General features: G+C 38.3%; 1 protein-coding gene across 19 annotated transcripts in view; it reads right to left on the bottom strand.

The window, feature by feature from the left end:
* The window catches only part of LOC135224319 (uncharacterized), a 1,756,683-nt gene that overhangs the window by 76,235 nt on the left and 1,666,571 nt on the right, over positions 1–13,877 (bottom strand). For 14 of the 19 annotated variants that reach the window (XM_064263193.1, XM_064263195.1, XM_064263191.1 and 11 more), the window contains one exon: positions 6,849–7,037. The exons of the other annotated variants lie outside the window; for them this stretch is intronic. In XM_064263193.1, the coding sequence (XP_064119263.1) occupies positions 6,849–7,037 (189 nt within the window). The remainder of the gene's footprint in view (positions 1–6,848; positions 7,038–13,877) is intronic. 19 annotated transcript variants of the gene reach the window in all.

The following is a 13,877-nucleotide window of genomic DNA, read 5'->3' on the forward strand; positions in this document are numbered from 1 at the left end:
ACTCCATTGCAGACATTTCCTACGGGGAAGGCAAGCTCCATCTTGCCGTATCTGTTCTGCTACAGTGCTTTTGAAGCGACATACTGATGGATGGGCCTTAGGGAAACCCTCATTTCCCTTTTCAGTCAAATGGCGTGGCAGTAATTTGGCTGACTTACTGTTTGTTTGTATGGTGCTTTTACGCTGCATGGAACCAGTGGTTATTCAGTAACGGGACCAACGGCTTTACGTGACTTCCGAACCACGTCGAGAGTGAACTTCTATCAGCAGAAATACACATCTCTCACTCCTCAATGGAATGGCCGAGAATCGAACCCGCGACCACCGAGGTGGAACGCTAATACCATACCAACCACGCCGCTGAGGTGCTTGATGCCACAATATTTCCAGAACCGCAAAAATATTTGTCTACTCCGTTTAGTACACTTAGTTTCATAATAATGACGAAATTAAATGATCATCAAACGACATCCGACACTATTAACAATACCATCAAGGATCATTTCCATCTTTAACCATTCTGGAAAACTTAAAAACCTCTAGGGCACGGGGTATCTATACCCTTGGGGTATGGGACTTGATCTCTGGATATCTGCATATATTTGATGTTAAGGTGTCAATGTATACATCGGTACATTTTGTAAATAACTAAATGAAACTATAAATGCTTTTGATTTTCTTGTATGTTCTATTTATAGCTATTCATACCTAAAGTGTGTATTAAACTAAGTAAGTATATTAAGTTATATTGTCAACACATAGGACGTAAGTGGACTTCCTAGCTACTCATACCTAAAGTGCGTATTAAACTTAGTATAGTAAGTTATCTTGTCAACAAATACGACTTAGGTGGACTTAGGCAAAGGGTGTAGGAACCATAGTGGGCAATTCAATGGTCTGGACGGAACCTTATTATTATCATATACTGGTAACGATTGACCATAAATTAAATGTTTGGCACCGCACGGAGTCTTCTCTAGTAATTCTCTGCTAAGAGCCTAACCCACTAAATGCCTTGTCCCTAAAAAAAAAAAAAAAAAAAAAAAAAACAAAGAAAGCAACAACATGAACTTGAAACAGTCTCTCCAGCCCTCCATTGCAAGGGTAAACCTCCCTATCCCTATATATTCAAATGAAGTATCGGAACAAATTTCCAGTGTGTCAGCTTCGCATGCGGGCTGTCGCATCGTATGGCTGAAGCCAACAGAGCTACACAGATCTCTGAAATCAAAAGCTCTCACTATAATTACAGTGTGCTTTTAGCGAGAGATTCAGTGCCGGTGACGGCTGGGTCGGCACTACCTGGAATCATTTCAAAGCCAAGAACTAATCACTCCAGGGATGCCATAGAATTCCACTTCTGCATGAAGGATTATCAAAGGTAGACGCAGTCCACTGCAGTATGTGTGTTTATTTGTATGGTGCTTTTACGTTTCATGGAACCAGTGGTTATTCAGCAACGGGACCAACGGCTACACGCGACTTCCGAGACACGTCGAGAGTGAACTTCTATCACCAGAAATACACATATCTCGCACCTCAATGGAATACCCGAGAATCGAACTCGCGGCCACCGAGGTAGCAGGTCAAGACCATACCGATCACGCCACTGAGGCGCTGTGTGTGTGTGTGTTTGTGTGTCAAATATACAAACTTCCCTCTTTCTCTCTCTCAGCACCTTGTTGCTCACCTTATCTATTCAACGTAGCAAAACAAAAGTACGTTTTTGAAACCTCCATCACTTTTAGTTTTTGGCCGGGTTACCTAATTACTGCGTCCGACAGTAACTGACAACAGATTCATTCAAAACCATTTCACTCTGCCGCTTCACAGACAAAAAGCTGGAACATCTTTTTTTCTTCTTTTTTTACATCTCAAATTCTTCCCTTCCGAGGGCAATCAACTCTGCCTTTCCCATACGTTTATCTATATCTATAAAGCCTCTATCAAACATTTTATATTGTAACTAATATATATGCATCTATGAAGCCTCTTTATCAAATATTTTATATTGTATCTAATATATATACATTTATGTATATCTACTTTCCTTTCCCAAACATAAATGTATATCTATAAAGCCTCTATGAAATATTTTACATTGTATCTAATATATATACATTTATGTAGATCTACTTTCCTTTCCCATATATTTACCTATATCTATAAAGCCTCAATCAAATATTCTATATTGCATCTAATATATATGCATCTATAAAGCCTCTTTATCAAATTTTATATTGTATCTAATATATATACAGTTATGTATATCTACTTTCCTTTCCCATACATTTAACTATATCTATAAAGCCTCTATCAAATATTCTATATTGCATCTAATATATATGCATCTATAAAGCCTCTTTGTCCAATATTTTATATTATATCAAATATGTACATTTATGTATATCTACTTTCCTTTCCCATACGTACATTTATCTATATCTATAAAGCCTCTATCAAATATTTTATATTGTATCTAATATATATATATATATATATATATATATATATATATATATATATATATATATATATATATATATGCATCTATAAAGCCTCTATCAAATTCTTTATATTGTATCTTATATAGGTATATAACATTTATGTAGTTCTACTTTCCTTTCCCATACATTTATCTATATCTATAAAGTCTCTATCAAATATTTTATATGTATCTAACATAATATTATATATATATATATATATATATATATATATATATATATATATATATATATTTCCATTTATGTATATCTACTTTCCTTTTCCATACATTTATCTATATCTATAAAGCCTCTTTATTAAATATTTTACATTGAAATCTAATATATAAACATTTATGTTTACCTGTATTTATACCTTATTGAAATTTTTGTGAATAGTAAATTAATATGCATAGGGAATATTAAGTTTCTCATTCTCCTATGTCGTAAATTCCTTTACGATGTTAGTTGTGCTAAAATAAAATTCTAAGAAGTTGAAGGCATTACAAAGTAACCGAAATAATCCTTTCGCGTGCTTACCTTCCTGACAGGGTAATTATACGCTTCAAATGCGTTTAAGTTTACACTAACCAATATTTGTTTAATTGGTGAAATAAACAAACATACAGTTTTACTCTGCGGTCGTGGGAAACACTGACACAGCGTCGGCAACATCGAAAAACCTAAAACAACATATTTACTTATATCAACTTCCGTGAATGGGCGCGCTCGCCGGGATTCGCGCCCAATTTAGGGCGAATCCAGTTTCAATTTTGAAGCTAAATCCATTTTGGCTGGTTTACTATTTGGTAAAAATTTTTTCTATGATAGATTTCTCTTATATAGGCCAGTCCTCTTTCGACCCAACCTGGTGCTGACGTGAACGTATGTTGTTTCGTAAAAGCAGTTAATGGAAATATTGTTTATATTTAAGGAAGGTTGGTACCTATAGTCTACTAACATATGCGCATGAATATATATTTAAATTTAGAAGATGGTAAAAGTACACCATTCAGGATCTTCAGGGTGATACAGAAAAAAGATTCAGGGAGAGAAAGAGAAAGATTCAGGGAGAGAGAGAAAGGACCAGGGAGAGAAAGAAAAAGAGAGAAAGAAAGAAAGAAAGGATCAGGGAAAGAAAGAGAGAGAGAGAGAGAAAGATTCAGGGAGAGAAAGAGAAAGAAAGGATCAGGGAAAGAATGAGAAGGAGAGAAAACGAGAATTCGGGGAAAGAAAGAATCGGGGAGAAAAAAGAAAGAAAGGAAATCGGGAAAAGAAATGGAATCAGGTGAGAGAAGAGAAAGGGAAAGAAGGAAGTTCAAGGGAGAGAAAGAGAAAGAAAGGATCAGGAAAGAATGAGGGAGAGAAAGAGAACAAAAGAAGGAATCGGGGAAAAAAAGGGAATCAGGAGGAGAGAAGAGAAAGAGAGAAAGAATTCAGGGAGAGAAAGAGAGAGATAGAGAATGAAGAGAAAGAGAATCAAAAGTATAGGGAGAGAAAGAGAAAGAGAGAAAGATTCAGGGAGAGAAAGAGAAAGAAAGGATCAGGGAAAGAATGAGAGAGAGAGAAACAAAAAGAGAATCGGGGAAAAAAAGAATCAGGGAGAGCAAGAGAAAGAGAAAGATTCAGGGAGAGAAAGAGAAAGAAAGAATCAGGGAAAGAATGAGAAAGAGAGAAACAAAAAGAGAGAATCGAGGAAAAAAAGAATCAGGGAGAGCAAGAGAGAGAGAGAAAGATTCAGGGAGAGAAAGATAGAATCGGGAAAAGAAAGAATCAGGGAAAGAATGAGAGATAGAGAAAGATTCAGAGATAGAAAGCGAAAGAGAGAAAGATAGAATTCAAAATATAAAATATCTAATCATTTTCAAATGGAAAACAATAGGAAATAGGAAGGCAAAGGATGACGACCAGATCAATATTATCGCATCTGTTGTCTTTTCGAGATTTCTGGAAATATTCCAGAGGGCTCTGGAAAATGTTGGGACAAAAAGTGCCGACTGCAGGTAACAGAGATTAATGACGACAGTATTCGAAAAAGGAAATTGAATCAGACAGAAATAAAAAACTATCAAAATGCTCATTGTATAAAGAAGAAGACTGATTGATATCCTCGCAGACAATGCAGTTGGGACCTGCTGGGAAAGTTAAATTGTCAATGATAAATTAAAATATGGGACTGATTAAACAGCTCAACAGAATCAAGAAGAGAAAAAAAGGATCTCTCGCATAGATAAAAAAAAAAAACCGACCTCGCCAAAAAAAAAAAAAAAAAAAAAAAAAATTCTTCATTAAAAGCCCTCGAAAATATTGGAAGTTAAAACTCAGGTTTGAAGTGTTGGTTCTGTTAATTGGCGATACAAACAAACAGCCAACGAGCGGCTAGTACTCTATTCGGAATGTGGGCTTATAAGGGGAGAATGGAACGAGTGAAATAAGTCATTATCATTATAGAAACGATGTAACTAAAAATTGAAAAAGCGCAAAATTGGTTATAATGGTTAAGAAGAAACCTAAGAGAATTCAGGTTTTATGTGGAAAACTTTGCTGAAAATTTTCTGTGAAAAATCAACAATTGTCAGGAACATTCCGTTCGGTAATTCTCTCTCTAACTACCTATTAAATCTACAGCCAACGAATCTGAAGGGTTTGGTATTATCGCGGCCTGGCAACCTATCGTAAAAAATAAGAAACTCGCTTCCTGATTCTGTTTTCCTCTATGGGGGGGAGGAGAGTCTAAAAGCTTTCTGAACTGACAAACAGCTCTCCTAGGGCTGACCCGAAAGCTCAGATTTTTACGTGCCTAGGAACCAACTGGTTACTTAGCAACGGGACCTACAGCTTACTGCGGGATCCGAACCACACGGAGAAATGAATTTCCATCACCAGATATAAATTCCTCTGTTTCCCTGTTGGCAGAGCAGGGGGGAATCGAACCCGGGCCGTGAGATCTGTAGCCGAGCATGTATACACCGACTCGTCCAACGAGGAAATAAGTGGCTACAAAATTGGGGGTGGGGGGGGCGGGATGAGGTGGAGACTAAGACCCGCTCCCCTTGAGGTCATTCCATTTAACACCACTTACGAAAAAAATGACTAAATAGACTGACGAATAACCTTTAAAAAGAAGTTGCGAGAGCGGCGGCTGGTCACGTATAAGACCTGTCTATACGTGAGACGGACAAACGACCCACTCGGGGTTGCGAAATTGGCTCGTTTTCTATCACGGCAATCCAATTTCGACCTCAAGAAAGCGAACGGCGGCTACACCGCATATATACACACACAATGTACACGTGTATATATAAATGTATATATAATATATATATATATATATATACATATCAAATATATATATATATATATATATATATATATATATATATATATATAAATAACAAAATACCTCAACTCTTCAATTTTTACTCAAATCATAGACAGCTCCCCATTCTTTAAAAAATAATAATATATGTCATAACACACCTTAAATTCAATACTATTATTATTATTATTTGTTAAAAATATGAACTGTAATCATATAGAACAAGCCCACATGGGCCGCCGACTTGAAATTCAAACCTCCAAAGATTAAGGTGTTCATTTGAACACCACAATCTTCAAAAATCATAAGGATGCCTTCATACTTTTTAAACCAAAATTCTTATAAAAACTACACTATCATATCTAACGAGAGAGAGAGAGAGAGAGAGAGAGAGAGAGAGAGAGAGAGAGAGAGAGAGAGAGAGAGAGAGAGAAATCAACTTCCATAGACTATTCATGCCTACTGAAAATGTACTTTTTAAAATCTTACCTAAAATAATTCCATTTACTATTTTTTTCTTAAGGCTTATTGGCTACTTGTTTAAAAAAAAAATGTTAACTGAAGGTATTTCTAGGCTACGTAGCTTACTAGAGGTAATTTCAGACGTCATGTTACGTACAAATCATCAAGTCAATATATGAAAGAACTGCTACATATAGATAATAAAATACCTGGGCATTAGTGGTAATACACACTAATTCACATACCAAAAATACTGAAGACAAAGAAAAGGTTTTAACAATTTTACCACTTCGTTTTCTCAGTTAGTTTTCTCAAACAACTCATTACTATGGGATCAGTACCTCAAGAACCCTAACAACTTATAAAAGTAAGTCTATACATGCTTCAGCAACAAGCCATGCAATTGCAAGCACAAGATTACAGATTGGTAGGCCTAGAGTTATTAATCAATGGAGAGCTTACAGGTATACAAGCTGATTAGAACAGGGCATTGAACAGCAACATCTAATTAGGGCGTCTTTTAGTCGTGCAATTTTTTTAAAATTTCTTTTTAAGTGGGATAGTAAGCAACCTCCCATCACCTTTTTATTCTTATTCTTATTGGTAGTCGCCATGTCCGGGGGCGATGAAGGCGTCTGATTGGCTGAAACTTGGTGACTCTGACCACTGGGCGTGGAGGGGGTGGAGCCGTTGCTTGTGGCCCCGCCCCCATTCGCCTTGTGGTTGGCTGCCCTGGGCAAGACAGTTCGGGTTTTCGGTCGCCGCCAACCCTGCAATGTGACAAGGATTGCCAACATAGGACGAGAAGGAAAAAAAGAAAGAAAAAAAAAGTGCAGCCTCTTGAAAGGAGGTCGAAAAGTGCTCACCATTAGAAAACAAAATTGAAAAAACAGAATTCAAAATGAATAAAAACATGTAACAATCATTAGGTGTTAACGCTCCTCGTGGCCTGACCACAGTACCAAAAACTACGAAATACCGAATGGGGCGGCCTCCTACCGTAGCGCGACCACTTTCTCGAAAAAGTACTTCAACAGAGTCCTGTAATCCAGGATAGACTTTAGTCAGAGCCAGCGTCCGTCGAAGCAGTATCTCGAGACCTCTACTTAACTCTCGAAGTAAGTTTTCTCTCTTAAGTCACAAATTAAAGCCATAATTTACAATATTGGGGAAGGTGGTCGCGCTATGGGGTAAAGGTGGCCGCCAAGTGGCCCAATCGGTATTTTACCCTATGATAAAAAATGATTTAAAAAACTGACACGTGGACAGTTAATCCCCAATGAGGAACCTCAGGTCCACGAAAAGCGTTTTTGGGAAATACAAATGTGTCATGTGAACAGTGGAAAGAGGGTGGGAATGAAATAAACACCTCATGCTAGCCATGAGGCACATGGAACAACATGCTACTGGCAAAGAGAGGGTCTTCAGGGATCACATTTGTGTTTTGTGCTGACGGGACATATACCAGGAGAGAGTAAAACCGGGCCATGAAAGGAGACACGGGGCAGGAATTTAGACTGTGCAGTGGGTCGGATATACATACACAGTTGATAAGGCACACTGTCAGTGTATACATGCCTTTATCACTGGTTTATGAAGTCATACACATTTAAAATGAGGGGTCTCGTTTGGCGAGGGGTTGGGGGTTGAGTAGGGGGTTACAGCTGCAAGTCACAAGTAAATAATAAAAAAAATAAACAAATCAATACCCTGCCAAACACAGTAATCTTAAAAGTGTCTAATTCTAGACTTAATCACTACGAGTTTATTTATAAAGCATATGAATTTCCATCCTGAAAAAAAATTAACACGAAATAAAAACACATATCCAACATGAAACTATCCTAATGGTTTAATTGGGCAACTTACACTTGTGCAAAGGGTCATAAACTACTATTATTTATTGATGAATACGGTCGTGCCACCTTACATGGGTCATTTATTTTGAAAGTTGGGATATTATCACAACACCTTAAATAAGACACCGTTACAGATTAAAACATATATACACACTTAAGAATATAAAATACATACCCTACAGCAGAATGGAAACAGCATTTCATACACGTATGAAAAGCCTATCTATATAGGCCTAAGGGCTATTCACTGTTCTATCCATAGGTTCTATTTCAACGCCAGATTTGCTGGTCATATTTTTTTTTATTTTTTAACTTAACCAAATCTTTACTTACTTTATCGTCGTTGCTCTCCGCGGCCACCATTTTCAACAATGTATTTTTACTTCCTTCTGGTGAACACAATTCTCCGTTCAGTAGACACTACACAATTTTTCTCCCCAACTATATTCACTACGAATAATGTTTCTCCTGCTTAGAACTTATATAATAAAGAGTCCCACTGTGTATTTCCGTTTTTTTTTAACTTAAAACTTATAACAACAGTCCCACTGTATACTTTTTTTTTTAACTTAACCCAGCCGTGTCTATACACTGCAAATGCGTTGTATTAATGGGATTCATGAACACAACAAGAAAAATTGCGCGAGGCAGAGCCAGCCTGCAAAGCGAATCATCAACACACCAGCCTTTAACACATGGCAATCACACACGACCTCTCTCTCCTCCGAGCCAAACACCTGCGGGCAGTTGGGGGGGAACAGTGAGTTGAGCTGAAAAACACACCTGACAAAAAAATGACTCACTCGAACAGTTTCTGGGTTCCCGGATGTTTGCTGCCGACTTTTATTTTAACCCGAGACGAGACGAGAGACGACGGAATGAAACGAGGTCGTTTTAAGAATGGGCAGTTATCACTCAAGCAAATGTTCAATGGTATTTATTAGTTTGTTTTCCATAAAACGTGAAAAAAAGCATTTATGTACTGTTTAGCATATGGTTTTAGCATAGCAGTAGTGTAGTAGTGTACGTGTCAATACAATTGGACTGGGGTCAACGCCCCCTAGTGGCCTGATGGTAAACAACCCCGTAGAATCTAGGTTAGATAAACAAACGGACTCTTGGATGAGTATGCAGATGAATTAATATATATATATGTACATATATACGTATATATATACGTAAATTATATATATATATATATATATATATATATATATATATATATATATATATATATATATATATATATAAGTTTGTGTACGTATGAGACTTTTCACTAAACCGTCTTGGTAATAATAATGAATATAATAAAAATGAAAACGCCAGAGCCAAATATATATGAGAGAGAGAGAGAGAGATTAACATAGGAGCATTGAAAAAATCTGACCCGTGAGCAACATAAGGCTCACAAACAAATAGCATACTTAATATATTCTGCAAAACACAATTCTTTTGGAATAACATACATTCACGTTTATATTTCAAAGCTGAATCTCTCTCTCTCTCTCATACCGGTAAATTCCCTCTTAATAACGTAAAGAAAAAAATATATCTGTAACCACAGCAATTCCTTGAAAGGGAAAGAATGTTTCTCTGAGCATCTCAAAATATCCATCCAACTTAGCAGTCAGGAAGAGGAAGTAAAAAAAACCGACAAACTAACGTAATCTATTGAATCATAGCACGCCAGCCAGCGAGCTTGCGCGCGCACACACACACACGCTTGAACATGAGCGTGCATGGAGGAGGTACAGTAACTAGGTTGCCGAAGGGACGCTGCAAAGAACCTTGAGTAACGCCTACAGTACGCTGCGTGAGGTGCACTGTCGACACCAGCCCCATAAAGGAATTTTAATGATTGGTGCCCCCACCATACAAAACGAGAGGGAGATTCTTTAAGTTTCCTAGTTCATTTCTCTGCAATATGAGCCCGTGGATTTCGTCAACATTTTATTAAGGCATACTATAATTATTATTATTATATTATTTATAATGAGGGAGATCTTCTCTAAGGGCAGTAGCATTGAAAATTCTATAAAGTCTTCGGCACTCTTCTTAATACCTTTTTCCCAGTCCTAATACGTCTGTATGGATTTCCCAAGGACATACGTACGTGTCCTTACTAAATCTGATATACCAGCTACGTAATAATGACAAAAAAGGATCATTTCCATGTATGGTTTTTTTACGCTGCATGGAACCAGTGGTTGTTCAGCAACAGGACCAACGGTTTTACGTGACTTCCGAACCACGTCGAGCGTGAACTTCTATTACCAGAAATATACATCTCTCACACCTCAGTGGAATGCCCGAGATTCGAACTCGCGGGCACCGAGGTGGCAGGCCAAGACCATACCGATCACGCCACTGAGGAGCTAAAAAAAAAAGGATAAGGCGAAGAATACATTAAACTTGGTATAAATTAAATGACGTGGGAACAGCTATATTATTATTATATTCTGGGAGTAAACCCTCTTTTTTTAAAAATTTATTATTATTATTATTATTATTCAGAGGATGAACCCTATTCATATAGAACAAGCCCACCAACAGGGCCACTGACTCGAAATTCAAACTTCCAAAGAATATCCCGTCCATTAGAGAGAAGTAACAGAAGTGGATTACGATATGGGTTTAGTTTTGTTTCTATGACACTTTGTTAGCAACATTACTACGTTCAGAATGTTACATGTTGATTTTTAAGACGATCTGACCAAAAGGCGGATGACGACTCATGGTTGTCAACTGTAATTTTCTTGGAGGAGGAGGAGGAGGCTAATATTGCAAATATTGTTTAAGGGTCAGAGCATACATGTCGATACAAGACCCGGCCGACCCCCCACCCCCCCCTCTCTCTCTCTCTCAATTATAAAAACTATTCTCCGAAGAAAATATAATGATGGACAATGCGCCAAAGGTATGCAGTATACAAGGACTTAAGATACTGATGTAACTGCAGATATGTAGAAAAACTACGGTATATTTAATATTTTTCTGGCATACATTATAATACCGAATAAGATAATATATAGATAGTATATATATACATTACAATACATACATACATACACACACACACACACACACACACAGTGTCTTTGGCATAATTATCATAACATCCCTAACATAAACCCACGGGAATCAATGCCAAATTGTGTAATTCCAGCGGAAATCGAGTCTCTCCCCAAAGGAAACTGGTCGCGATTACTAAATTCGTGGAGAGACGTTGCCCCGCGCAGCTAATTACAAACTTGGGCCAAACTAAGAGGGCCACTGCTGCACTTACGACACGCAAATTGGTCAATTTACCTGCGACTATCCGACCTCCCCCCCCCCCCCCACACCCCGTCCCCAAACACACACACCCACAACGACAGCCATGGCACAACTGAGTCAAATCCAGAGGGCGAAACGCATTTACGAATAAACACAAGCACTCAAGATAGGTAGACACTTAACTACAAACAAATACACTTCCGCACAAACACATAACATACTTAAGGAAAGGCAGGCGTTAAAACTTTCACAAACAGGTTGCACATCTAACAAACACGCAAACACTATGTGAGAGTATTTCAATAAATAAAGAGATAAATACCACAAAAACAAAAGAAAACGTGCAAATGACCATTCTCCGAGTTATAAGTATTGCTGACTGTAACTGACATCACAGGCTATGACGTAAAACTTACACTGGAGAGAAGTAATTATTCTCGTGCGCTTTGGAATCTAATCTTCGATAATAACCAAACATAGTCACTCTCTCTCTCTCTCTCTCGTAGTGAAACAAAAGTAAAATGTACAGACAGAAGCGCACGTGTACGTACAACGCAGCTACACCACCACATCCGGTTTCCTGGAGAGATAAACTCGTATCTAAACATCCGGTGAATAACAGAATTACATCGACCCGAATTACGCTTTACATGCAACATACAGACTAATGAATCCCACGTTCGTTATAATTTCTAGTAAATACAACGAGCAAGAGCCACTCCATCCGATAAACTTTGCAACAGTTCTTAGGAGTCTGGTATGAGGTACGGAAGAGCCTAATCTGGCCCCTAGAAACCAACGCAGTCGCCTGCAATATAGGCTCTAGGCCTAGTGGTTTGGCGCGAACGACAGTGAGTCTCAATGAGACATGAGGAGCCAAGGGAGGAAGCGAGTGGTATATAAATATTGGAGTTGAGTCTACCTAACTGAGGGAAAGTAAGGTTGCGGTAACAGAGCAGCCTAGATATGACGGGAAAAAAGTTAAGTATATCTTAGTTTTACCAGACCACTGAGCTGATTAACAGCTCTCCTAGGGCTAGCCCGAAGGATTAGATATTTTTACGTGACTAGGAACCAATTGGTTTAGCCAAGGCCTTTGTATAGGCCTTGGGTTTAGCAACGGGACCTACGGCTTATTGTGGGATCCGAACCACATTGTATCGATGAATGAATTTCTATCACCAGAAATAAATTCCTCTGGTTCCGCGTTAGCCGAGCCGACAATCGAACTTCGGACAACCGGATTGGTAGACGAGTGCGAAATGCACTCGAAATGCTGTTGTGTGTGTGTGTGTGTGTGTGTGTGTGAGAGAGAGAGAGAGAGTGTGTGTGTCATTTCCCCATGTGTAAATGACTGTGGTGCAGCAAACAGGCTCTTAGGAAGCTAAAGTTATAGACTGCTCGAGACACTTCCTCAATGTTACAAATCATCAAAATGAGAAAACAAGGCTGTTTAAAGATTACAGTACCGTGCGAACGAACGTTTGTACGTACACACAAACACACACATCCTGCAAGTGTTCAAGGAAAGCTATTAACATTCCATCGGTTTTCAAACAAACTTCATTTTACGAGTTATCTAGGACACCGCAAGGCTTCGTACTTTTATGATTCTGCTGCAGATTGTACGGATAAGGTGTAGAAAAAGATGCATTAATAATTTTGTCAGTGGATACCAGCAACCCTATCCGTATAAGGCAAGCCTAAACGGCCATCAGCTTACGATGTGAGCTTATTAGGTAAAAGCTACAAGACAGAAAAATATAACAAGCAAACGCTGGAAAACAAGACGTGCCTTTATCGTTATAATCATGTTTTTACACTTGTATATGTCCTTTCTCGGCTGACCACGCTCTCTGTCGTCTGTCTGTTTGTTTGTTTGTTTACGTGACTTCCTTAGCGACCCATTTTATGGAAGAGTTCATTTGGCACCTAATACTACTAACCCTGTTGGTTTTTCAATCCTCACTGTAACCCATTGCCCTTCACTTCACACAAGACTCCTTTGGTAGGTTATCCTGACAATATAACACAAGTCCTACAACGGGTTTGGGTGGGGGGGGGGGCGATGGTACGCAATTCCAGTTGACAACGCCCTCTATCTAGACTAGGGGGGAGGGGGGTGGACAACACCAGTTGATTACATCTCCTCCCCTCCCAGGAGCAATCAAGTTCAAACACCTGATTATGACTGCTGCCATTCTCATATTGAAACAATAGAAGACTCTGAAACAAAGCTACCTACTTTATAAGACGAAATAATCTTAAGTAACACAATCTACAGCAGAGGTTACATTCCGTTACGAATCTACAGCAACAATAATAACTAATATAACTTTCATCAGGACGTTATTAGGGAAATTGAGGGCAGTTAACCTATAATAGTAATAGGGCATGACTTCAACTAACTTTAGTTTGGGCTAACTTGTATTATTGCCTTCATGCTAAAACGGGAACCTATAGTCTTCTTCACAT

Source organism: Macrobrachium nipponense, chromosome 12 (assembly GCF_015104395.2).
Source record: "Macrobrachium nipponense isolate FS-2020 chromosome 12, ASM1510439v2, whole genome shotgun sequence".
In the NCBI taxonomy this organism is placed as follows: Eukaryota; Metazoa; Arthropoda; class Malacostraca; order Decapoda; family Palaemonidae; genus Macrobrachium; species Macrobrachium nipponense.